General features: G+C 44.4%; 4 protein-coding genes across 4 annotated transcripts; 1 reads left to right on the forward strand and 3 right to left on the reverse strand.

The window, feature by feature from the left end:
* The first annotated feature begins 654 nt into the window (after positions 1-654).
* Positions 655-4,811, forward strand: LOC130204609 (uncharacterized). The gene is given in 4 exon segments (XM_056431438.1): positions 655-820; positions 1,473-1,587; positions 1,589-1,773; positions 3,871-4,811. Coding segments are annotated over 4 exon segments (474 nt in total). The 5' UTR covers positions 655-744; the 3' UTR covers positions 3,969-4,811.
* Positions 4,812-5,419: 608 nt separating this feature from the next.
* On the reverse strand, positions 5,420-15,069 carry LOC130204608 (OX-2 membrane glycoprotein-like). Its single transcript, XM_056431437.1, has 6 exons — positions 13,112-15,069; positions 12,134-12,457; positions 11,327-11,656; positions 10,014-10,298; positions 9,440-9,541; positions 5,420-6,069 (listed from the first exon to the last, which is right to left on the reverse strand). Exons 1-6 carry the CDS (start codon positions 13,179-13,181, stop codon positions 6,065-6,067), a joined length of 1,116 nt encoding a protein of 371 aa, XP_056287412.1. The 5' UTR covers positions 13,182-15,069; the 3' UTR covers positions 5,420-6,064.
* A 606-nt stretch (positions 15,070-15,675) lies between these two features.
* LOC130204579 (nectin-1-like) lies at positions 15,676-17,900 on the reverse strand. The gene is made up of 6 exons (XM_056431409.1): positions 17,835-17,900; positions 17,045-17,383; positions 16,664-16,969; positions 16,461-16,584; positions 16,289-16,378; positions 15,676-16,017 (listed from the first exon to the last, which is right to left on the reverse strand). Exons 1-6 carry the CDS (start codon positions 17,887-17,889, stop codon positions 15,897-15,899), a joined length of 1,035 nt encoding a protein of 344 aa, XP_056287384.1. The 5' UTR covers positions 17,890-17,900; the 3' UTR covers positions 15,676-15,896.
* A 186-nt stretch (positions 17,901-18,086) lies between these two features.
* LOC130204544 (OX-2 membrane glycoprotein-like) lies at positions 18,087-21,123 on the reverse strand. The gene is made up of 6 exons (XM_056431355.1): positions 21,062-21,123; positions 20,782-20,871; positions 20,143-20,394; positions 19,655-19,960; positions 19,115-19,205; positions 18,087-19,035 (listed from the first exon to the last, which is right to left on the reverse strand). The coding sequence occupies exons 1-6, from the start codon at positions 21,099-21,101 to the stop codon at positions 19,002-19,004; spliced, it is 813 nt and encodes a 270-aa protein (XP_056287330.1). The 5' UTR covers positions 21,102-21,123; the 3' UTR covers positions 18,087-19,001.
* Positions 21,124-22,016: the final 893 nt, after the last annotated feature.

A 22,016-nucleotide genomic window follows, 5' to 3' on the forward strand; every position in this document is an offset into this window, starting at 1 on the left:
TCTCCTCGATTGTTTCATTCCCTTAACCTGCCCTCAGCCACTCATGTCTCCTTGATTGTTTCATTCCCTTCACCTGCCCTGAGCCACTGCTGTCTCATCGATTGTTTCATTCCCTTCACCTGCCCTCAGCCACTGCTGTCTCCTCGATTGTTTCATTCCCTTCACCTGCCCTCAGCCACTCATGTCTCCTTGATTGTTTCATTCCCTTCACCTGCCCTCAGCCACTGCTGTCTCATCGATTGTTTCATTCCCTTCACCTGCCCTCAGCCACTCCTGTCTCCTTGATTGTTTCATTCCCTTCACCTGCCATCAGCCACTCCTGTCTCCTTGATTGTGTTTTTTGTTTTCCACACTGAGTCCTGTCAGTTCCTCTGCACATGAGCTCTTGCACCTCGCTACCCGTGACGCCACCCATGACAGCTAATGTGAGAGAGAAAGATCTTTGCTATGTAGCTGTATCGTCGCTAGTTGAACACCTGACATTTTGGGATCCTTTTAAGCTGAGATGTTTTACTGCATCACACCTGCAACATTTACAGAGAAGCAAGCCCATCGACCTTTGCTCCCCTCTGGTGCACTCACTGCCTCTGAGGGGAGAGGTAGTAAGGGAGCGAGCAGGCAGTAGAAAAAGGAAGCAGCATGCTTGGTATCTTCAACATCAGCTTCAGCACTTCTCTGTTTTGATAACCAAATAAGGATGTGCTCGGAGGAACATTTCAAAGGACTGGCTCCGACTGAGGCATCATGAGGCCGAACCACCGCTGTACCGCCCTGCATGTGTTCATCTTGGCAGGGTTGCTTCTCACCTTAAAAGCTGATGGTAAGTTATTATCCTTTGTCATATTGTGCAGTCTCAGTCTTTGTGCAGTATTGACCCTCCTCTGTGGTCTGACATGTACTTGTTTAATCAGGCCATTGGACTAAAGTCAGCTTCCGAAGCCCATGATCCAAAGAAAGGTTTCTAGAGAGGGCATGAACTTTAAATTTATGTAATGGGAGTTTACAAGCAGCGTATACAAAATGTTCATCTCCAAAACCCAACAAGTTAGGTCAGTAAGGTGTTGAAGTCATGGCGGTTACTTTCATACATTATATCTTGAGAACATCATTGTTACATGCTGCTGCAAAGTGTATTATATTTAACCAAACGGTTATTAAAGTACATGTGTTGACTTAACACCTAACTTGTTGGACCTGCAGAAACAAACATCCAAAACTTTTTGTTGGTCAACTAATTGTATTGTTGTGCAAGATGTATCATATTCTTACTTGACTGGCCACACTAGAGCATGGTTTATAGTGATACAGTAGATAGATGAATAGTCCATAAATTAGAGAACTTTTAGGCGTTAATTGAAGATTGTGATATCTCGATGTTTGTTTAAAAAAAGTAATCAGATTAAATTGTCCCATCACAGTAAACTGTAACGTAAGGATGAATTAACCGTATGTCTGTTTTTTTCCTTTTACAGATTGTGAAGTTGAAGTTGAAGTCCCTGATGACACGGTTTACGAAACCGTCGTCGGAGAAGACCTTCAGCTTAACTGCACAGTTCAATTCTGCGCCGCTTCCCCGCCTCCGGTCTCCTGAGACGACCGACGTCCGCGTCGATGTCAGCAGCAGCAGTCGCATTAAAACCATGTGGAAACTTTTAAAACCTTCAGTAGGAACGTCGCTTTTGATCTTTCAAAAAGTTCGCAGAAACGACTCCGGTGTGTATCAGTGTATAAGCGAAGAAAGCACCAGCCACCACATCAACGTCTCTGTCCTCGGTGAGTGAGACCTTTACAGTAATGCACCCTGACCGAAGAAACCTGTGCTCACGCTCGTATTCTTGACCGCTGCTGAATAATAAAGGAACATGGCCGTCTTCACATCAGACTTGGCTCTGCCGCTGTGCTTTTGTCTTGTAGGTGTTGGTGAGCGTGCCAATGTTACAAAGAACAACGACGCATGTAAGAACTAGAATGGGCACTCAGTAGAGCGCATACCTTCGCATATCACAAGATTGGGCATTCAATTATGAACATTTTGGCATTAGTTGCATGCCAATTGGACAAAAATATATCGTGCTATGGTAAAAAATAAGATGTTGACCTTTCCATGACCTTGACCTTTGACCCGATTGATCCCAAAATCTAATCAAATGGTAAGAAGATTTTGACCTGTTCATGACCTTTGACCTTGATCTTTGACCCGCTCGATCCCAAAATCGAATCAACTGGTCCCCGGATAATAACCAATCATCCCACCAAATTTCATGCGATTCGGTTCAATACTTTTTGAGTTTTGCGAATAACAAGCATACAAATAAATAAATAAATAAATAAATACACGGCGATCAAAACATAACCTTCCGCATTTTCAATGCGAACGTAATAAACTATGAAGGCTTGTGCAGTGAAACTGCCATTCCACTGGCTTTCTATGTCTTCATTTGAATCTATACTCTTCAAACACTTTATTACTGAAAATTACAAACATTCCCATCAACTTCTTCCAGCAGGAACAACTCATGAACACACAAGATATCTGTGGCTGTACGTTGCTGCAGGGGTTGGGCGTTGGTCATCATCGTGATAATTATATCGGTCTTATCAATGCACGGGTGGAAAGGTGAGATGTTGAGGAAGTACACAGGACATGATTGTGACTTTAAAAAGAGTGACTAATGTCAGCAAAATGTCCCCCATGCAAGAAAGAGACGGGAACTGAAAATCAGGTCAGAGAAAGCTGCATTTTAAACCCGCCTCGCTCGCCACCTGCCCTCAGCCGCTGCCGAGAGGAAGCCCCGCTGCGCCGCCATCTCACAGGTCGAGCAGGGGGAAGACCCCGCCCTCACAGCCCGACGAGGCGGCGTCACCGAGAGGCGACGAGCACGCGTACGGCCGCGTGAGAGAGGAGGTCGGGGGTTCTCTCGTGTATGCCGCTCTCAACCATCAGCTCGCAGCGGCGGCTGCTGCTGCTCGGCCGCGGAGGCCGAGGGAGGCGGCGTCAGAGTACGCGGCTATCCGTGTTAAATAACCGCAGTAACAATACATTAATTTGTGCTACATTTTGTCCGTATTTTTTCATCTCCCGTAAAAACTAATGCGCTCAGAGGTTAAATAGAGGTCAAAGAGTTGGGAGCTGGACTGAAGTGTTGGAGAGGCCCAAAGCAGCTCCTTCTCTTAGGGGGAGGGGAGAGGACACCTTCTCACTGACCGTGTTTACATGCATTCGAATAACTGGCTTAGTCGGATTGAAATCGAATTATCCGTTTCATGTAAACACCTTTGTTTGACTATGTGCGGTCCGACTACGATCCGATTAACACCCCTGGATAACTCGATCCGATCCGGTTGATAATTCGACTATCGCGGCATGTAACGGTGAATTGGATTAGGAACTGGACTTTGCGTCTTTGCGCATGCTTGAGATCCCGCCGCCCTCCTCCCCCCTTCCTCCCATGTCGTGACCCGGAAGTCGAAAGAGACGATAAGTTGTCACTGCCGGGAGCCTGGCCGACAGAAAACAAACAAACAACGCCAATAGCGCCATTTGCATTCGCTGGACTCCTATTAACATCATGCAAGAATAGTAGAGGGATGTAGCTTCGCCTTGCTCTCTGTTCGCCTTCTTTCTCGAAATGTTGATGTTGTTGTTGGTAGTGGTGAAGAGGTCAAGCGGAAATGGCTGTATCACCACGAGTTGTAATGAAAACAGCGCCACCTATCGTATCGGATATGACATGCTTTCGGCCAATGATTCGAATTACTCACTGCCATGTATATTGGGATAACAGCAGATCCCCCAAAAGATAGCATAGTCCGACTAAAGCAAGATTCGAATTATACCATCATGTAAACGCACTGAGTGTTGTATTTCAGCTCATCACGCCATCAACTCCCACTCTGAATCCAGGAAATGGGGGAAATGGCACTTTTCACTTCCGACTGAAACCCGCCACATCGCCAATGACGACTGAAGCAAAACTCCATGGGCCTCCTTCTGAAAGGTCATGAAGCGTTGCATCGGGACAACAAAGTAATCACTGCACCGCAGCCTCACCCCGGTTCGTATGGATGTGAATGAATGTTGGTGGTGGTCGGAGGGGCCGTAGGCGCTGATTGGCTGCCACGCTTCCGTCAGTCTGCCCCAGGGCAGCTGTGGCTACTGATGTAGCTTACCACCACCGGGATGACTGTGTGTGTGGATGACTACTGGACTCTGGACTGTAAAGCGACTTCGGGTGACTTGAGAAGCGCTATATAAAATAAATGATTATTGTGTTATGTAAAATAAAAATGTTTAGAGAGTGGACAGATGCTCTAGCTTCCTATAATGTTTAAAATCTGTATAGTGCTCGTGGGATGTCTGGTTTTAAAAGTGCATTGCTTGCAATATCTGGCACACTCACACAAATCCACCCAACTTTGTCTCCTACCATGCACCCTCGATGTGACTCATGCATGTCGAGGGACTCGTTGCCCCCTTGGTGGTACAAGCACGTGTTCATTGTGCAATGCAAGCGTCTTCATTTTGTTATTTAAGTGCAGTGGAAGTGGAAATGTTGTGCACAAAAATATGAATTATGGCTGAGATGGGACCACTTGAAAAACTGACCTTAAAGCAAATCAGTCACCGTCTTGTGGCATACGAGTAAAACTCTGGATTCTGAACCAGCCAAATACTTTATATCAATATTTTTTCGTAAAGTCACTCAAGGTGAGCAGTTTCCTCCAGTTTTTTGTCCAGTCCAATTATTTGCTTTAAATCAAAAATAAAATAAATATGTCAAGTGCCTACAAGTAACAAAGGGACTACCCTTTCCTGTCTTTGTGTGTTTTTTGGAAACTGTGGGGAAACAAAATGTCTATTTACATGAAAGATGTTTGGGGAAAACGTTACAATAGTACAATTTAGAGTTTATTTCCAAAACAGGATGAATTCAGCTGAAGGAAAAGTCAAGTAATGACTTTAAAACAGTGCTTTTAATGGGAAGTCCAATCAAAATATAGCCCAGTTTCCTCCAAATAAGCTTTTTTCACCATTTATCTGATATAATTCAACAATTCGTTTATTATTTTTAGCTATTAGAACTAACTACGGCTCTTTTTTGTGTGTCTCAGAGTTACAGATATTTGATTATGTGTAACCATCAAAAGCATACAAATCAAATGAACAATAAAACCAATTGCATCCTGTGGACATGAGGTTGAACTCAAAGTGCTTCAATGTCATGCCAATAATGAGTTTGCAATGTGTTGTTCGGATTATTATGTCGGCGTAGAAACTGACTTACTCACCTGAAACAATTGTGGAACAAGTCGTGTTATTTTTGGGAGTTTTTGAGAAATTATTGGAAAGGAAAATGTTTGGAATTAATAATCAATATCATCAAAAGTCAATTGAAAAAAGTTTTAAACTGAAGCAAAAGCAGATAGTCTCAGGTTATATTTATGATCCCCTTTCAACTTCAGATTTATCTCAGCACCAGTACAAGGAACTAGTTATTAAATCTTACAGATACTAAAAAAGGTGAATACTGAAAATTAAACAGCAGGTAGACAAAGATTATTTTAACTTCAATGTAGACATTTATTTTCATTAAATCCTTATAATCCTCCTTATATACAGATAATTACTGAAATAATATCCAACAAGGGTGTTTCATTGTGATTAGAAAATACTTTCTGCTGATAACGTAACTATGCGACAATATTTCCCCAAATAAAAAGTTAGATTCTAACACTGTCATGAAATACTGTACAACAATGCCACAACACACACACACACACACACACACACACACACACACACACACACACACACACACACACACACACACACACACACACACACACACACACACAATCCTTTATACTGTAAGTGTGACATGTAACATGAAACAATGTGGTTTTAGTTCAGTTAACATTGTGGCTCGGTTCTGTGGAAGCCCTGATCCCTGATCCCTGTTCCCTGTCTATGTCCCCTGTCCCGCTAAGCTGGAGGTCACGGTGCTGAGCAGCGGGGTCAGGCTCAGAGTGCCACTGGACCTTCATCAAAGCAGCAGTGACGTGATCAGTCTGCACAGAGAGAAAGAGGGAAAGAAAGGACACTGTTTGTCAGAAACTTTCCACAACGTTTCATTTCCCCATTTTACATTCATCAACCCAAATCCTCTCTCAGCGGTCCTCATGTCCTGTCGGACTGCGACACCCTTTTCCTGAAGCAGCAGTGTGAGATTAGCAGGGAAACATCAGGTTGTATAGATTAGTTCTGAAAGTAGAACGTTACGTTTATAATAATAAACTTAATCTTCTCCAACTCTTTCTAATCTTTGGACATACATCTTAAAAAGATGAAAGCAGCTCTCTGCAGCTAAATGCTAACAGGACATGAATCATCTTTTTGATTACAGCTCCAACGAGTTCTCATGTTCCGACAAATCAGAGAATTAGAGGCGGCTCCTGGTATTCATCGTAGTCTGAGAGGTGGAAGTTGGTGCAGAAAATCAAAGTTGTTTCTGCAGTCGCACCCAGAGAAGAATGAGAGTTACTCGGGGCAGAAATACCATAACGTCACGGTCGGAGGTTGCATTTACGCAATATAAATCCTACGCAGGGATGCAAAAATAAACACAGCGAGCACACACACTTCTGCAGAGGACACTCGCATCCAAAAAGACCACGTGCACTAAAATAATGGAGGAATTCCTCCGCCGTGATTCAGGCGCCTGCCACTCCTCGGTGTGTAATGTGGCAGCAGAGTCTGTCCCACACGTGGAGCCGGGGGGGAAAAGCCAATTAGAGCGAGAGTGGCGAGCAGAGAAGAAGTCAATCGACGCTGCAGAAGGCCTGAAGGTGCGTCTGAAAAAGAAGGTGAAGTCACTCTCATCCTGTTGTCGTTTTCTGTTCCCAATCTCTGAGGAGCGATTCAGTCGTGGGTTCATTTCTGCCCTCGAGGCCGGATGTGGTGCAGCAGATTAAAAACATGTCCCTCTTATCTGAGGTGAACTCCCTGTTCTTGTAGCCGTGCCACCGCTGCACCGGATAGTCTGCACACGTCTCAACTCGGCCACACCACACACACAAAGCAACAGCATGGAGACACAAATAGGCGAGCGGGATTTTACTGGAAGAACCTCGGCCCCGCTTCCCGGCCGGGATTGAAGGCCGAGTCACGCCCACTGGTTCCGAGGGGAACCACAAAAGGTCGGGTCAACAGTGGCTTTCTCGGCACTGCTCTCTTCCCTTTCTTTTCATCGTCTGCTACAGCCATCTTTGCATCGCTCATATCCTGAGAGCTCAGGTGTGTGCTCTCGGTCTGTATGATGCCTTAAAAAAAAAGCCTCAACAGGAAGTCTGCTCCAAATAAGAGCCGAGGCATCGCAGCTCTCCTCTCTTACATTACATTACATTACATGTCATTTAGCAGATCTGAATCACATCACAGTAATAGCCTGTGTTCCCGGGCCCACTTCAGACAAGCAGAGACCGGGAAGGACAGTACATGTGTGTGTGTGTGTGTGTACAGTCGAGTGTGTGTGTGTGTGTGTGTGTGTGTACAGTCGAGTGATGTCATCAACTGGGCAGGATCTCAACTTTTGAGCTGTGTTCCTCCTCGTCACCGCCCCCTCCTCCAGGCCAGGGTTAGACAGAGAAAGGGGGTCTTTTCTTCTGGCTGCTAACCAACGACAATTAGCACAACCACTTGGTATTCTCCTCAGGGTTTGAAGTCAGGAAAGACTTTCAAGCAAATGTGGAAAAAAAGTCTCACGCTAACGGGAGAACATCTACTTTTTGCAGTGACCCAGCTGCCATGTATTCAAGATATCCCACAGATGCTTGAGAAAGCTGCGGTGCAACACGGCACCATCAATCACATGCAATACAGTGTTTATGATGACAAGACGGACCCTGAACGATTGGGATGTGAGAAATAACACAAACACTCTTCACTCGACGGCGAGGTTGAGGCCTTTTGTTGCGGGCGGAATTTGCAGCTCGACATTGGGAGGTGATGAATAAAGTCGCATTTAAAGCGAAACATCAGGAAAATGGGCGTATGGAAACAAAGACGAGGAGGCGCTGAGGAAGGAAAGCTTTTAAGGGTCCTTGCAAGGATGAGGAAAATATCAAATATGAAACTACATAAATTGGGATTTTTTCGTATGACTCCGTTTAGCTCACAAATGCTGCATTGTCAAATCGAGATTATCCGTGAGACCGCGCTGACCTCGACGCGCCAGCGAACGCTTTTGTTTTTCTTCCCTCGCGACCTTTCAGAATCGCCGACATCAGCGAAGGCTTCTGTCTCCCTGCCTCTCCTCGGTGGGCCGAACCTTTAAAGATAAAAGGGGAAACGAGCTGTGGGCCACACGCCACATTACGCTGGCACCACGCTGTTTCCACGACACCCAGAGAGGATTGTGGGAAAGGTGTTAACAGGATGTTAAAGGAAGGGGTTGATGACACCTCGGTGTGGGGAGTTGACCTTCTGACTTTGTGTTCAGAGAAATGTGAAGTGCTCCTCTGGTCACTAAATAAGACTGATTGTTGAGAGGTCTGTGAGAAAATGACTCCTCACTGGATTTATTACAGTAATAAACATTGTAAATATGAGTTTATGATCTTCTTTAAGAGAGCGTGATGTTCGTTTAGTAAATGATGGTCCATTTTGAGTAAAAATAGACCATAAAGCAGAGTACGCTTTAGGGCGGGGCTACAAGGTGATTGACAGGTCTGGGAGTTGTCTGTGTTTTTATCTCACAACGCTAACTCGTGTAAGTTTCCAGTTTATAGAAGTTAATTTTATAAATGTTATGAGATCAAATTGTGAAAACAGATAATGTTCTTTTTGTTTGTTTTTCTAAAGTCAATGGCTTCAAATTGCACAAATCAGCTTCTTACTTACTCATCCGGCAGTTATGGAGCAACACCAGCCGTTTGTGTCCACCTGATGGATGTCAGTCCAACCTTTGACCTCCTTTCAGCTCTATTTTTAGATGTTAAATGCTCCACCGTGCTCGCGATGTTTATGTAACCAGTAGAAATACTTCATCATAATCACGACAATGACAAGAGGCTCTCAAAACTTGGCCATCACAACAGGCCACAAGACAAACAAAGCGCTGCATATCAGCAGTGTGTTTGATGGAGGACAGCTCACGGATAAGACGATCAAATGCTCGGCTTGTTTTTACAGTTGCACAGTTGCTCCCTCCATTTCCTGCTGAACTCTGGAACCGTTTAGGATTTACTCAAAGTGCCTCTTTTTCACTTTTCTTCGCCCACTTTTTCCTGTAAAAAGAAAACTTCCACCTTCACATAAGTCGTAAAGAAATGGCACCTCAACAAAACGTGGACAGTAACCGTCACATGTCACTTCTGAGCGAGTGCGGCGAGAGGGAGTGAACGCGCGGGGGGGGGTGGGGGTGGGGGGGGGGAGACTCACCGTCGGTACAGATGAAGCACTTGCAGAGACACACACACAGACCGAGGAGGAGGACCGCCAGCACACCGCACACTGAGAGCAGGATGACCATGGCTGGACCCACTGCAGCACACACACACACACACACACACTTAAAATCACAGTTTATGTTTTATGACATCTGGACGAAACATGTTGGGTGCTTTGGGACCAGAATAACGACCTTTCTTATGAGAAACATAAATCCTTCTCGCAGACATTACAGGATTCAGGACCCCTTCAAAGCATAACCATAATTACCGTGACTAAAATAGATGAGAGTACACACAAAGAACAAAAGGCCTCTTTCTGCCCCACCTCAGCACCCAATAATGTGAAATATAACATTCTGAGAGCCTTTGGTATGGAGCTGTACTTCTGGCCTGGTTTCGTGTTCTGCTGTAACAGCTGATCTGGGGTCTGTGTTGAAACTGACCCATTTGGGACATATTTTTTTCACTGACATTTTACGGGGAGGTCGTTAAACGCGTGGCGGGACGTCGGCGAAAAGATGAATCGGGTTTCATTAGAACAGGACCTCCTCCGAGCTCCTCACCGTTTAAGTTGAGGGACACCGTCAGCGGTTTCTCCAGACCCGGGTGGTGCACGATGCACTTTAAGGACAGGTCGCTGAGCAGCGCCGATTGGAAGAACAGCGTGCTCGTCACCACCGTCGTGCCGTCGCCCTGGTCGAAGGCGGAGGCGATGGCCGGTCCGAGTGTCCGGTTGTCCCCGCCGACGTTCCACGTGATCTCCGCCGCAGGTCGAGACTGGGCGGTGCAGTTTGCCTCGGTGACCCCCGAGGACGAGGTCACGCGACTCACCTCGGGTTTGGGTAAAACTGGTGAGAGAGAGAGGCGGTGTTCAGGAGCTGCTTGTTTTGTTTTTCTGGCAGTAAAATTAAGCAAATTTTTTTCCCAGTTATACCAGCATCCTTTTTTTAGTGTGTGTGTGTGTGTGTTCCAAACAGAAGCAAAGCAACTTTTTCTCACTCTGTGTTGTGTTTGTGCGTCTGGGTCTTCTGTTAGTTGAGACAAAGCTTGTTTAGCAGAGCGAAGGACACACACAGACACACACACACACACACACACACAGACGCCCACACTAAAGCCTTGTGTCTGGGGAAACAGTGAGCCTCTCATGCCCATGGGCTTCCTCCTGAATTAATCACCTCTTTTCCCTACAGTGACACCCTCCCACTATCAACATCATGAGCCCAGAAAACACACACACACACACACACACGCAAAAGACAGCCATTCACACTCCTGGAACGTTTGCGGACAGCTTCTAGTCACAGTGAGGGGGAGGGGCTTAGTGTTGGTGAGGGTCATCAACAAAACGGTGGTTTAATTCAATTCAATTCAATTCAGTTTATTTGTATAGCCCAATTTCACAAATTACAAATTTGTCTCGGAGTGCTTTACAATCTGTACACATAGACATCCCTGCCCCAAAACCTCACATCGGACCAGGAAAAACTCCCAAATAACCCTTCAGGGGGAAACTCTCACCTCAGGGTTTGTTTATTCACAGAGCTTCCTTCTCTTTCCTGAGCTATGTCCGGGATGTACACACACACAAACACACACACACACACACACACACACACAACACACACACACACACACAGTAGCACACATTTCCTGTCAGCTTGAAGTATATCTCCAGTACAATACGCAAGACTAATACAATGTAATATAGTTTTAATGCTGTTCTGTACGTATTTCCCTGTTGACCTTTGTGTATTTGTGTTTAATCTTAAGAGGAGAGCCTCAGTAAAGTGTGTTTGAGACCGTGGGAGCGCCACGCAGAGCGATATATATCGACAAAGCAAGGAGGAAAGGGATCAGCACCACTGGTGCTCACCGTAAACCACCAGGCAGGCGGTGTCTCTTCTGGTGCCGTCCGGGTACGTGTGGAACTCGCAGGTGTAGCACCCCTCGTCCTCCGTCCGCACCGCCTTGATGGTCAGCTGGGTGTCGCCCAGGGATTGGCTCAAGCTGACCCGACCTCTGTACGGCTCCTCCGTCTTCTGGTGGCCGTGCTTGGTGAAGGAGGCCACGGTGGCGGTGTCGCCCTGCTCCGCCGTCTTCCTCCACAGCACCTGCTGCACCCTCTCGGGGAGGTCGTACCGGCAGGAGAGGGTGGCCGGCTTCCCGCTCACGGCCGTCTTGTTGCCCTCCAGGCGCACTTGACCTGAGACGGAGGGAACGCTCCGGTTATTCATCTCGACATCGAGGGAAATGAAGACGACCGCGTGTTGGACGTGTGGGACATTTCTGCTGCTTTCTGTCCAGCTGGAGGAGGCTGGTAAAATGTGTGTGTGCACGTTTATGAGCAACAACAGGAAGTGCCAAGACCGGCGGGGTGGGTGGGCCGTCCCCCCTGCTGGTCTGCTAGTTCAAACCTAAGCCTACTACTTCCTGTCTCATCAGGGGTCTAGTGAGTACAACAAACACCCTCTGTGACCCGAACAAGATGTTTAGTGAGAGCTGCAGCACGGGGAGATGTGTGTTGGAGATAACGGGTTCTTTCAGAAGACAGAAATCCCAAAAGAAACACGAAAACTGTTTCATCATCTCGGAAGATATTAAGCAATGGACTCTTAATGATCTCAAATATGGATTAAGTTTGCTGCGTTCTCTGGAAGATGAGATTTGACCTCCGACTGACCAGTGAGGCTGATGCACGTGAAGCCCTCCAGCGGGCCGCGGGGGTAAACATCAAAGATGCATCGGTAGCAGCCCTCGTCATCGGGCCGCACCCTCTTGATGGTGATGGAGCTGGCGTCGCGGTGGGAGGCGGTGAGCTGCACGTCGGGATGCTGATGGCTGACGCGCAGCGGCGCGCTCGGCTGGTACGCCAGGAGGACCTCCCCGCGCCCGTTGAGCCAGCGAACTTGCCGGACGGTTTCGCCGGTTTCCGTGGTGACGTTGCAGCCGAGCAGCAGGGGCCGGCCGACCTCTGCCCTCAGACTGGCGGGAGCCGTGACCTGACCTGAGTTCAGAGACCATGTGACATTTCAATTTCATGTTTTGAGAGGCAGTGAGAACATTTACAACGATATTCTTTTTTTAAAGTCCATCATATGAAATCCTTCGTACAGCACAGAAGTATAACCAGCAAAATGTATTTAAAGTATCAAGTGGAGGAACTCCTTCTGCATAAAATGGCACTGGTAACATTACTGTGATAGAAGATCGTTAATAGTGATGAATCAACGTTAGAGCAGCGTTTTATAGTTGGAGGTGATCGAGATAAAACAAGTTTTAACTATTTTATATACAGTTTAGTTCCCAACCTGGAGTACATGATAAACCTGAATCAAAATCAAACCATCTGAAAAGTTTAGAGGGGGACATGTCTCTTTTGTATATTTCTTTTGAGCCCCAACTAGATGCTGCAAAAAGGCCATAAGCCAAAAGGTTGTGAACCACTGGTTTCATCTTTTTAGTATTTAGAAAATGTTCTTCTAATGTAAACATTGGTAAAATACCTGTAAGATAGACGTAGAAAGTACTTTCTAAAATGTGGGGCGGTAGGAGTATAAAGTATCAGAAAGCAGTAAGTAAATGCTAAAATGTACTTCTATAGTTCCCATCAGAACCAACTGAACTCACTAAAGTCAAATCTTTTTCTCTCAGAACGTACCTCGCGTCCTGGTAACTCCCACCACTACGACCCAGAGCAGCAGACACGGGGACCAGGCCGCTCCACACATGGCACACTGAGGCTGGGCCACCAGCTCACGCACGAACACCGCCACCGCCAGAGGGCTGAGCCGGCCAGAACCACAACCAGCGACCTACAGCTCGCTTGTGGCCACACAACATCAGCAAAGACACCAGCGTGAATGCAGATGCTGTGATGCAGATGTTCCCCCCCACCCCCACCCCTCCCCCCGTCGGCTGTCTGGTGTCGTGAACTCGTCTGTGCTGCTGGCTGCTCAGCACATCGTACTGCCGGCTGTAGCGGGAGACACAAAGCCAGAGGAGGACGTGAGGAAGGGCTGCGTCCTCTCAGCATCGTCACAGGTGACACGCTTTGCCAGGGAGGGAACAGCTTTGAGACATTAGTTACCATGGTAATGCAATGTGTCAGCATCAACAACAACAACAACAGTAGCTGTCGACTCATGAAAACATCACCTGGAGGTTTTATATGATGATCAACAGCACACGCACACGCACGCACACACACACCCTGTGCCACACTTTGATGTCTCGACAGGGACGACCTCGAGATTTCACAATTAATACCTAAAACTCCAACGTTAAATAAATTACAGTGCTGTGTGTGTGTTTTTGGCTTTAAACATCACAGTGTGTGTAGAAGATGTCAGAACTTCACTCCCACACCACTTCTCTGCATCAACCGCTCTTTGATCTGACTCAAACAAGCCGCCTAGAAACCACAAGACAGACCAGCTCTAGACCTCGGAGCTTTCCGGGCGTCTTGTGCTCATTTACAGGGCCAACCATCTGGCTTCAAGCATGCAGCATGCTGCATGCAGCATGCTCCTGTTGGGCAACAGTTAAAATCACGCTTTACACTACGAAAGCTCCACTGACGTCTCATTGCAAATCTTCTCCAGGCTTTTATTGTGAAATTCAAGCAGATACAGCCGAAGGAGAGTGGAACGTGTCTCATTCAATATGAACTGAAGTTACAATGTTCACAAAGAGACTGAAACCAGACTGCAACCGAGATCCTGAACGTTGGCCCCTAAACATCCAGATGTGCTGGTTCAGTCCCAGAGAACAGATGATACATGAACTATGAACTATTCATACACTCTGTCATATTCATTGAATGTATTTTAACTCTAAATCTGTCCTTCTGTACACATGACATCTATTGCACCTGTCCATCCTGGAGAGGGATCCTCCTCTGTTGCTCTCCTGCAGGTTTCTTCCCTTTTTTTCCCCCTGAAGGGTTATTTGGGAGTTTTTCCTGGTCCGATGTGAGGTTTTGGGGCAGGGATGTCTATGTGTACAGATTGTAAAGCACTCCGAGACAAATTTGTAATTTGTGAAATTGGGCTATACAAATAAACTGAATTGAATTGAATACATGAGATCTATTGATTAGTGGTGGGAAAAAAATAATCCAGCCAATGTTGTAGTTGTAAATCTGTCTCTAACGATGCAATAAAAGAAAACACATATTAAAGCTTTTCTACAGCCTGATAAACTCACATAAATATTTCTTTAAAAATGTGCCACATTTACATTGTTTTGTGGTTATAGTAAATTCAGTTCGAAGTTTGTTTTTATAGAGTATGATCATATGATACGATACTGGTATCTTATTCATTATATGGAGAATTCAAATTAAATTGTTAACACACATTATCTTCACGGACCGGTCCATAAGAAAACTAACTAAATTAATTTAGGTGTTGACATTTTTGAATTAAGAAAGAAAGTTGACATGCTTTTTATGTTCTGTGTCTCTGACATGGATGTTTTATTTTGTCCATTTTAACAGAGTTCTCCCTTATTTTATTTGCTTTGTCTGTTTTGAATGTGTGAGTCTTCTTGTTGACATCAGAAATAGCCTCTTCGCTAACTGGCATATTTACAGATGTTTGTATTAATATGCAGTCTCTTATCAAATAAACCAAGAAGAAAAACAACAACAAACTGCTCTCATTTAAACCCCGGATCGATATTGCAGCCACTAAAAGACTCTTTCAGAATAAAAGACGGAACTTACCGGCAGACAGGTGAAAGACAACGCGAGCTCCCCGAGCTGTGAGGGCTCTGGTGGAGCAGGAGGATGCACTAACCACCAGCGACCCGCTGCGGGTTTCCTGCCGCCGCATTTCAGTCCCTGATTTCCCGAACAGCGTCAACTCTTCCTCCGTATACGAGAGGAAAGAGGGACCTCTAGCGGCCATGTGGTGCAACTGCTGCTTAAAACCCGCAGCACGCAGAACGTTACATTCTGTTCTGGACCTTTCATGGAGGGTTAGGGTCTTCCTCTGTTTGTGTTTATCACATGCAGCTCATTAAGTCCTTTCCAGAGATGTAGAAGATTTTAAGAGAATTTCATTTGCACACAAAAATATTAATTTAAATGTTCCTTGAAGAAAGTATGATGAACATGATTTATATTCAAAGTCCATACGTTTGACTATTAGATGCTTTAACACAAGAATCATACACATTAAATATTTAAATCCAGTAAAAATGCTCGTAGTTTGATGTTGATCAAAATTGTTTTTATACAAAGAGAAATAATACAAACTATAAAATACAGAGAATTATTAGAAAACTACTATTTAAAAAACAAAATTACTGTAAACAAATTATTTTGATCTGCTCTAATTATTATTCATAAACTGATACTATAAAGACAAGTTCTCTATCAAATATATCAGGATGTCAGGACTTTTCCGCAGCATTTCTTTTGGCACTTCAATCGTGTGGTACTAAAAACTAAGTTGTTGTCTTTTCACAGATGATTTTGGGGGCGAGCTGCTTTCATTCTTTGCAGGAGGAGACCTCCGAAACCGTGGTTGGTTTTCTGGATTCATTAAAGGTGTTCCGGGCCTTCAGATAAAAACAGTTATTCAGAAATCATTCAGAACAACAGTGATGTGGACAAACACAGTGGTCCGTGCAGAGTAAAGTGCATCACTCCTTGATATCCTGGTGCACGACCTCTGACCCCTTCGATCATCCGAAGAATGAAGGGACTCGAAATAGCAATTCAGTCTTATTATTATTCTCAAGTTAGCAAATAAGTAGAAAAGTGAAAACACATTGGACTGAATTGTTTTTTCAAGGGAAAAATAATTTAAAAAATAATTAATTGACTTACACACTACTGTCTTTCTCGTTTTTCTCGGAGTCCCCCGGTAACACAGGGGTGGAGTTGAGGAAGCCCGGTGTATTGCTTTGTGGATTTTGTCTGAAACGATTTGGATCCGTCGTTACCGCATATTAACTGTGAGAAACGGGTATTCATACAAGAAAGGTGATTAAAAAGTTACCTGTTGTGTTGTTTACGTCTATAAAAGACAACAGCAGCAGCAGCAGCAGCAGCAACAACAACAAAGCAGAGCACCAGCACCCCAATGGTCCAGCTGATATCAGATCCAGATTCCACATCAACACCTGGGAATCAAAACCAAAAGACGTGAGCTGCACGGCATTCATCGACCTCTGACCCCGTGTCTTTAGAGGTGTGTCTCACCAACAGAAGGCGACAGCTCGACCTCAGGAACCACCGCGTACATGACCGTTTCACGACCGGAGAGCACTCGCACTGCACATCCGACCCGCCAGTCGCCCACGCGGAGACGAGGCACCGCGGCCGTGGCGGTGACGGTGACCGTGCCGTTGGTGTTGGTGGACTTGGTGGTGTTGGTGGTGTTGGTGGTGTTGTAGTGGGGGACGGTCAGCGTTACCGTGGGAGCAGGCCGACCTGTGACCGAGCAGGACACAACCACCTCTTCGGCTGAGTTTGATTCTCTGACGTGCAGAGAGGCTGCATGCAGCTCTGGAAGAGAAGCGATACGAGTGGTGATATTAGAAAAGAGGATTATGGAAGTGTACAGCGCAGCAGAGTTCTTACCGTAGAGCTGCAGGCATGTTCTCCCAGTCAGAGCACCGTCAGGGTTGGTGTTAAACAAACAGAGATAGCATCCTTTATCTCGGTGCGTCAGGTTCCGGATGACTATGGAGCTGCTGTGCAGTCCGACATCTTCAAACTCCACTCTTTCTCGAAATTCAGGGTTCACTTTCTGACCAAAGTATTTGTTGGAAGTGGCGAGATCCTTTTTGCCCTCCGGTGAGATTTTCTGCCACGTGACCTGCACGACATCTTTAGACTGCGTCAGCCGACAGTTCAAGAAGGCGCTGTCTCCGAGAGCTGCCAGCACGGTCGGCTGTGATTGGATGAGAGCGGTTTGACCTGTTGGAAGAAAAGAAAAATATATATAAAGCTCTTGTCAAGAGTTCATTTTCATCATCAGGTTGGACACCTGACACCGATAGGGATCTCACTTATGACGACGCCCAATGCACATACAGAATAGAGCATGCATTTTCACCAGTATATTTGGCTCTTACATACACACAGCATATTGTTTTGAGTGTCGTGAGGAAGACGATGAACATGAAGAAGAAAAGAAAAGGATCACATTGTGGATGCGATGAGCAACGACATACTGCAAGTGAAATTCTGACGTAGTTTGATTAATACAAGGAATTTGTTTCTTTTTCAAAAATATGACTATATACAGGTATTGTATATTTTACAATCATAGCTGCTAAAAACGTAACTGCGATAAATAATCATATTATAGAGCCACACTTTAAATCATACGTGCGGTGTGCAGCTCCGGGTATCACCTCTTCCTCACCTTTGAGAAAGACTCCCACCACACAAAGGAAACGTAAGACTGCTCGCTGCGACATTTTGACCTCATGGAGATTCAAATTTACCGCCGACGATTGTGAAAGTGAAAGTATTGTGTGCGCATGCGCGTTGCAGGGGAGAGGGAGATAAAGCACTGTGGGCGGGGCTGTAACTATCCAGATACTTACATATTGACAAACTGTTTAGCATCCAAATGAACGAAATTAAGAGCAAAAATAAATAGTTAGACAACATCTTAAGAGGATTTATTTTATTAATTGGATGCTAAACACCACACATATACATTTATTATGTCAGGGTGCGTTGGTTCTGTGTCCCATGATGTATATTTACAGATAATTTAGAAACAACCCCCCACTGTCATACAAATGAATGACGATGAATTTGGTCTGACGCTGTTGTTCCGCTGGTTATTTACATAAAGTGAGGGGCCTTTCTTATAGATATAATCCAGGGCCACAGACAACATGTTGGGGACACTGACAAAAATAAAAAAATTGCTTTATTAACCAAACTAAAATAAATGTTCATATGTAATGTGGCACAGAATAAATAAAGAAAACATAGAGTACAATATAAGCTCTTTTAAAACAAGTTAAATACAATTTGTACAAACAAACGTTAAAGTGCAACACAATTCTTGATATATTATGTCTATTGTTTACTATATTATAAATAATCTAACAGTATATAGATATATATAGAATAGTTATATATATATATATATATATATATATATAACTATTCATAAGTGCCAATCTTGCAATCGCACAATCACGTGTCAACTTTAAAAAGATAAACTGTTTAAATTTGCTGTGAATTTGGGCTTCGTCTTCTCCCCCACTAAGTACACTAGATGGCGCTGTTGCTACGCGGCACATTTTCTTGTTTTCACCTCAATGTGACTGTGAATAAGAGCAGAGTTAACTGCATATTAGGGAGTTATGTAAATCACATCTGTGTATTCTCTCTTTGGTTGCTCCATACAATGTTCAAGTGCTTAGTATTGAAATTTAAAAGAAGAGATGGATTTGAAAAAAACCTGCGGAGCTTTAAACTTAACTCACTGTTCACCTCTAAAGTTTAGATGTAATAAAATGCAGATTTTTATAATGCTTGAATGTCCACAGTCGGCAGCGTGAAAGGCTCGTCAAACATGTTCATTTCGTCTGATACCCTTTAACCTGCCAGGAAGAGAGGAACAACACGTTAATTATAAGGAGAATTAAACTTATATGTATTCACTGTTGTCTAATATCTCACCTGTGTCGTGTCATAGCAGCAACGATGATCGATGAGATGAGCAACACGGCGACGATGACAAGTGCGATCCTTGCTGAAGACAGGCCTTTCCCTGGAGGCGAGCAACACAGGGTTAGTCAAGGGAATAAGGTCGATAACATTTCCCTAGAGGAGGACCGCGGTGTGGACATAATGAGGAGGAGGGTGAACTTCTCCCATCTGTCACATGAGAGTCAGGACTCGAAGTCCTGTGACTGGTTTTTCTTGATTATGAAAGCTAATAGAGATAAAGTGAAACAGAATGGATCACGTGTGACCTGCAGAACTGACTGTTTACTGTTTTCTCTCATTGACTTTGGCAAGCCAAAAGCCAGTGGGCAAACTGGTTTCTATCCAAATAGTTTAGGGAAGTTTGATCTTCCAGTAAACTAGAGCACTGGGAGTTCCTTAATTGACATCAAATCATCTAAAGAGACAGTCTTTTTTTTGCATAGGATGCGTTGCGCATGTGAGAGAAAGAGTATGCTGCTGGTGTTTCTGAACAATGATTGACATGCATACCCTCCTCTTCCTCCTTCCCATCAGGTAGAGAAAAGTGGATCCTCTCCCGCCGTGGTCCCGCCTCTCCGCCGTTCAGCAGACAGTCTGCGTGCCCCGCCCACCCTGCAGGCGCGTGCAGAGTGACGTTGCCACTGCTGGTGAACGTGTGGTCACTGTTCGTTACTATCAAACTCTGCGGTGGGTCTGAGGGCGTGGCGCCCGGTGAGAAGGCCCAGCCAATGGTTGGAGCGGGTTTACCTGTCGCAGAGCACCTGAACACAACCTTCTCGTCCTCCCGTTCAACTTCTGTTTTGACTTCGGAAATCCCTTCATGGAGAATAAGCATTGATCATTATGAGGGCTGAAGCCATTCTGACACAATAGAGAACATACAGAATTATTTTAGAAAAAGTCATCTTGCAATGCTGTTATATTTCTATTATCTCTTGATTATTATAATTTCATGACATTTCCCTTCATAATTAAAATGTGCATTTGCTACAATTTACCTTGCACCGTGAGGCAAGTCTGCTTTCGTTTGGACCCTTCAGGGAACACGTTGAAAGAACAGACGTAACAGCTCTCGTCCCCCCATGTCACGTTCCTCAGAGCGATGGACGTGGAGCCGAGAGACGCCTCTGTGAAGGTCACCTTCTCTTTGTGAGGGTCATTTACGTGCTGGCCGAACCGCTGGCTGTAGGTTGCCAAATTCTCAACAACCTCTTCCTTGAAAATCCTCTGCCATGTGACCTGGATCACACCTGATTGGATAAGCAATTAAAACTCAAGAGCTAAAACCATTAGGATTTGAGCCTATTGTGGCCAAAAGGGGTATTACAACAACAAACAGACACAAAGAGCTTCTGTTCTGATAGATTTCAAGACAAAGTTGCATTTTTAGTTTTCTTTTGCATGCAAAACATAAAAAGAGCTTAGAAAATATGATGCTCAACAGCATATTCAAATAGATTTGTAGATTTGCAAAAATGTCAACATTTCATGGTTCCAGCTTCTCAAATATAAGATATGTGCTGCTTTTTATTTTGAAATATTTTACTTTGCAGTGGAAAACCTTTACTTGAGTTAAGGATCTGAATCCACGACCGAGAATGCCTTCACTGGCATAAAAAAATAAATAAAATTCTCACCTGTGGGGTTTGCTACTGAGCAAGAGTAGTGTGCATCTCCGCCATAGACAGCTGTTTTACTTCCATAACCACTGATCTGCGACCTGGAGGCTGATGATAAAGCATCTGGGTGTCAGGAAATGCAGATTTGAAGAAAGATTTCCATTTATTTTGCTCCTTAGTATTGTTAGTGACTACACGTATAACATCCATACAACAATAATTTTAAAAAGACGAGATTGTATTCTTGAATATAAAAAACACACAACTACAGTGAATATAAATTGTCAGTGCCACTTACCTTTAAACTGCAAAGCAGTGAGTATCAGGATCAGCCTCATCTTCTTCTGTCAGACACAGAACTCTTTCAGTTTTGCCTCTGAGCGTCTTCAAATAGCTTCTGTAGAAGTGAAACCGATAGCGATGTGGGTGGGGAGTTTCCAGTAAATTGCATGTGCACTATTTTATATTCAGAGATGGATTTAGATGCAGGACCAACGACTTAGTTGTAACTCTTTATTTGTTTGATTGTTTGTTGTTTGTTATCATTGTTACGGTATAATATAATAACGTTGTTATGCTGACTTTTAGACATTAAACTATACATAAAGAACACAATTGTTACAAAGCTGAGGACTGCCACCTCGTGGACGACTGCTCTCACTTCACTCGGAAGGGAAGTAACATAAATGGAGCTCTAGAAGCGTCAGTGAACGTGTGTGTGTGTGTGTGTGTGATCAGTATTAGTGTTACAGTTGTGTAATGTTACAGTTGTGTAGTGTGAGAGTTGAGTAAAGCTCGTTCTCTCTCTCTGTGAAGGTGCTGTACGGCTCAATGTGTTCTGGCTCCTGCAGAAAGACATGCATTTAATACAATAATTAAAGCCAGGTCAATTACATTAATATATAGATATAGATATATATTTTTTTAAATAGACATTTTCAATTTTTTCAATACCGTGTTTGGAAAACTGCTCATTGGTGGAGCAGAATCAAAGTGTCTTCCTTCATTACTTCTTCTGAAAATGACAGTCAAGTTCTGCATATTTATGACCGCATTGCAGTTTAAGTCATTTATACATCGAATTTAACTTGAAAAAAGGTATAAAAAAAGACATGATATGCACAGACATCCAATACCGTCAAGTTATTAAATCATTGTGAATATTATAGTATTCTCTCACCCATGATGTATTCCTCTGTAAATAAACCCGAAGACAACTGCAGTTATAGAAATGACAATCATTCCACCGATCA

Source organism: Pseudoliparis swirei, chromosome 14 (genome assembly GCF_029220125.1).
Source record: "Pseudoliparis swirei isolate HS2019 ecotype Mariana Trench chromosome 14, NWPU_hadal_v1, whole genome shotgun sequence".
Lineage (NCBI taxonomy): Eukaryota > Metazoa > Chordata > Actinopteri > Perciformes > Liparidae > Pseudoliparis > Pseudoliparis swirei.

Bases quoted from the DNA above. Each gene is read 5' to 3' on its own strand.
- LOC130204579 (XM_056431409.1), bottom strand. From the start codon at position 17,889: ATGTCGCAGCGAGCAGTCTTACGTTTCCTTTGTGTGGTGGGAGTCTTT. The intron at 16,970-17,044 runs GTAAGAACTCTG...CTTCTCTTCCAG, and splicing joins AACATGCCTGCAGCTCTACG to AGCTGCATGCAGCCTCTCTG. The intron at 16,018-16,288 runs GTAAGTCAATTA...TTTTATCTGAAG, and splicing joins AACGAGAAAGACAGTAGTGT to GCCCGGAACACCTTTAATGA.
- LOC130204544 (XM_056431355.1), bottom strand. From the start codon at position 21,101: ATGAGGCTGATCCTGATACTCACTGCTTTGCAGTTTAAAG. The intron at 20,872-21,061 runs GTAAGTGGCACT...CTTTATCATCAG, and splicing joins CACTGCTTTGCAGTTTAAAG to CCTCCAGGTCGCAGATCAGT. The intron at 19,961-20,142 runs GTAAATTGTAGC...TTCTCCATGAAG, and splicing joins GACTTGCCTCACGGTGCAAG to GGATTTCCGAAGTCAAAACA.
- LOC130204608 (XM_056431437.1), bottom strand. From the start codon at position 13,181: ATGTGTGGAGCGGCCTGGTCCCCGTGTCTGCTGCTCTGGGTCGTAGTG. The intron at 11,657-12,133 runs GTCAGTCGGAGG...CCTCCGTCTCAG, and splicing joins CACGTGCATCAGCCTCACTG to GTCAAGTGCGCCTGGAGGGC. The intron at 9,542-10,013 runs GTGAGGAGCTCG...TGTGTGCTGCAG, and splicing joins GGTGTCCCTCAACTTAAACG to TGGGTCCAGCCATGGTCATC.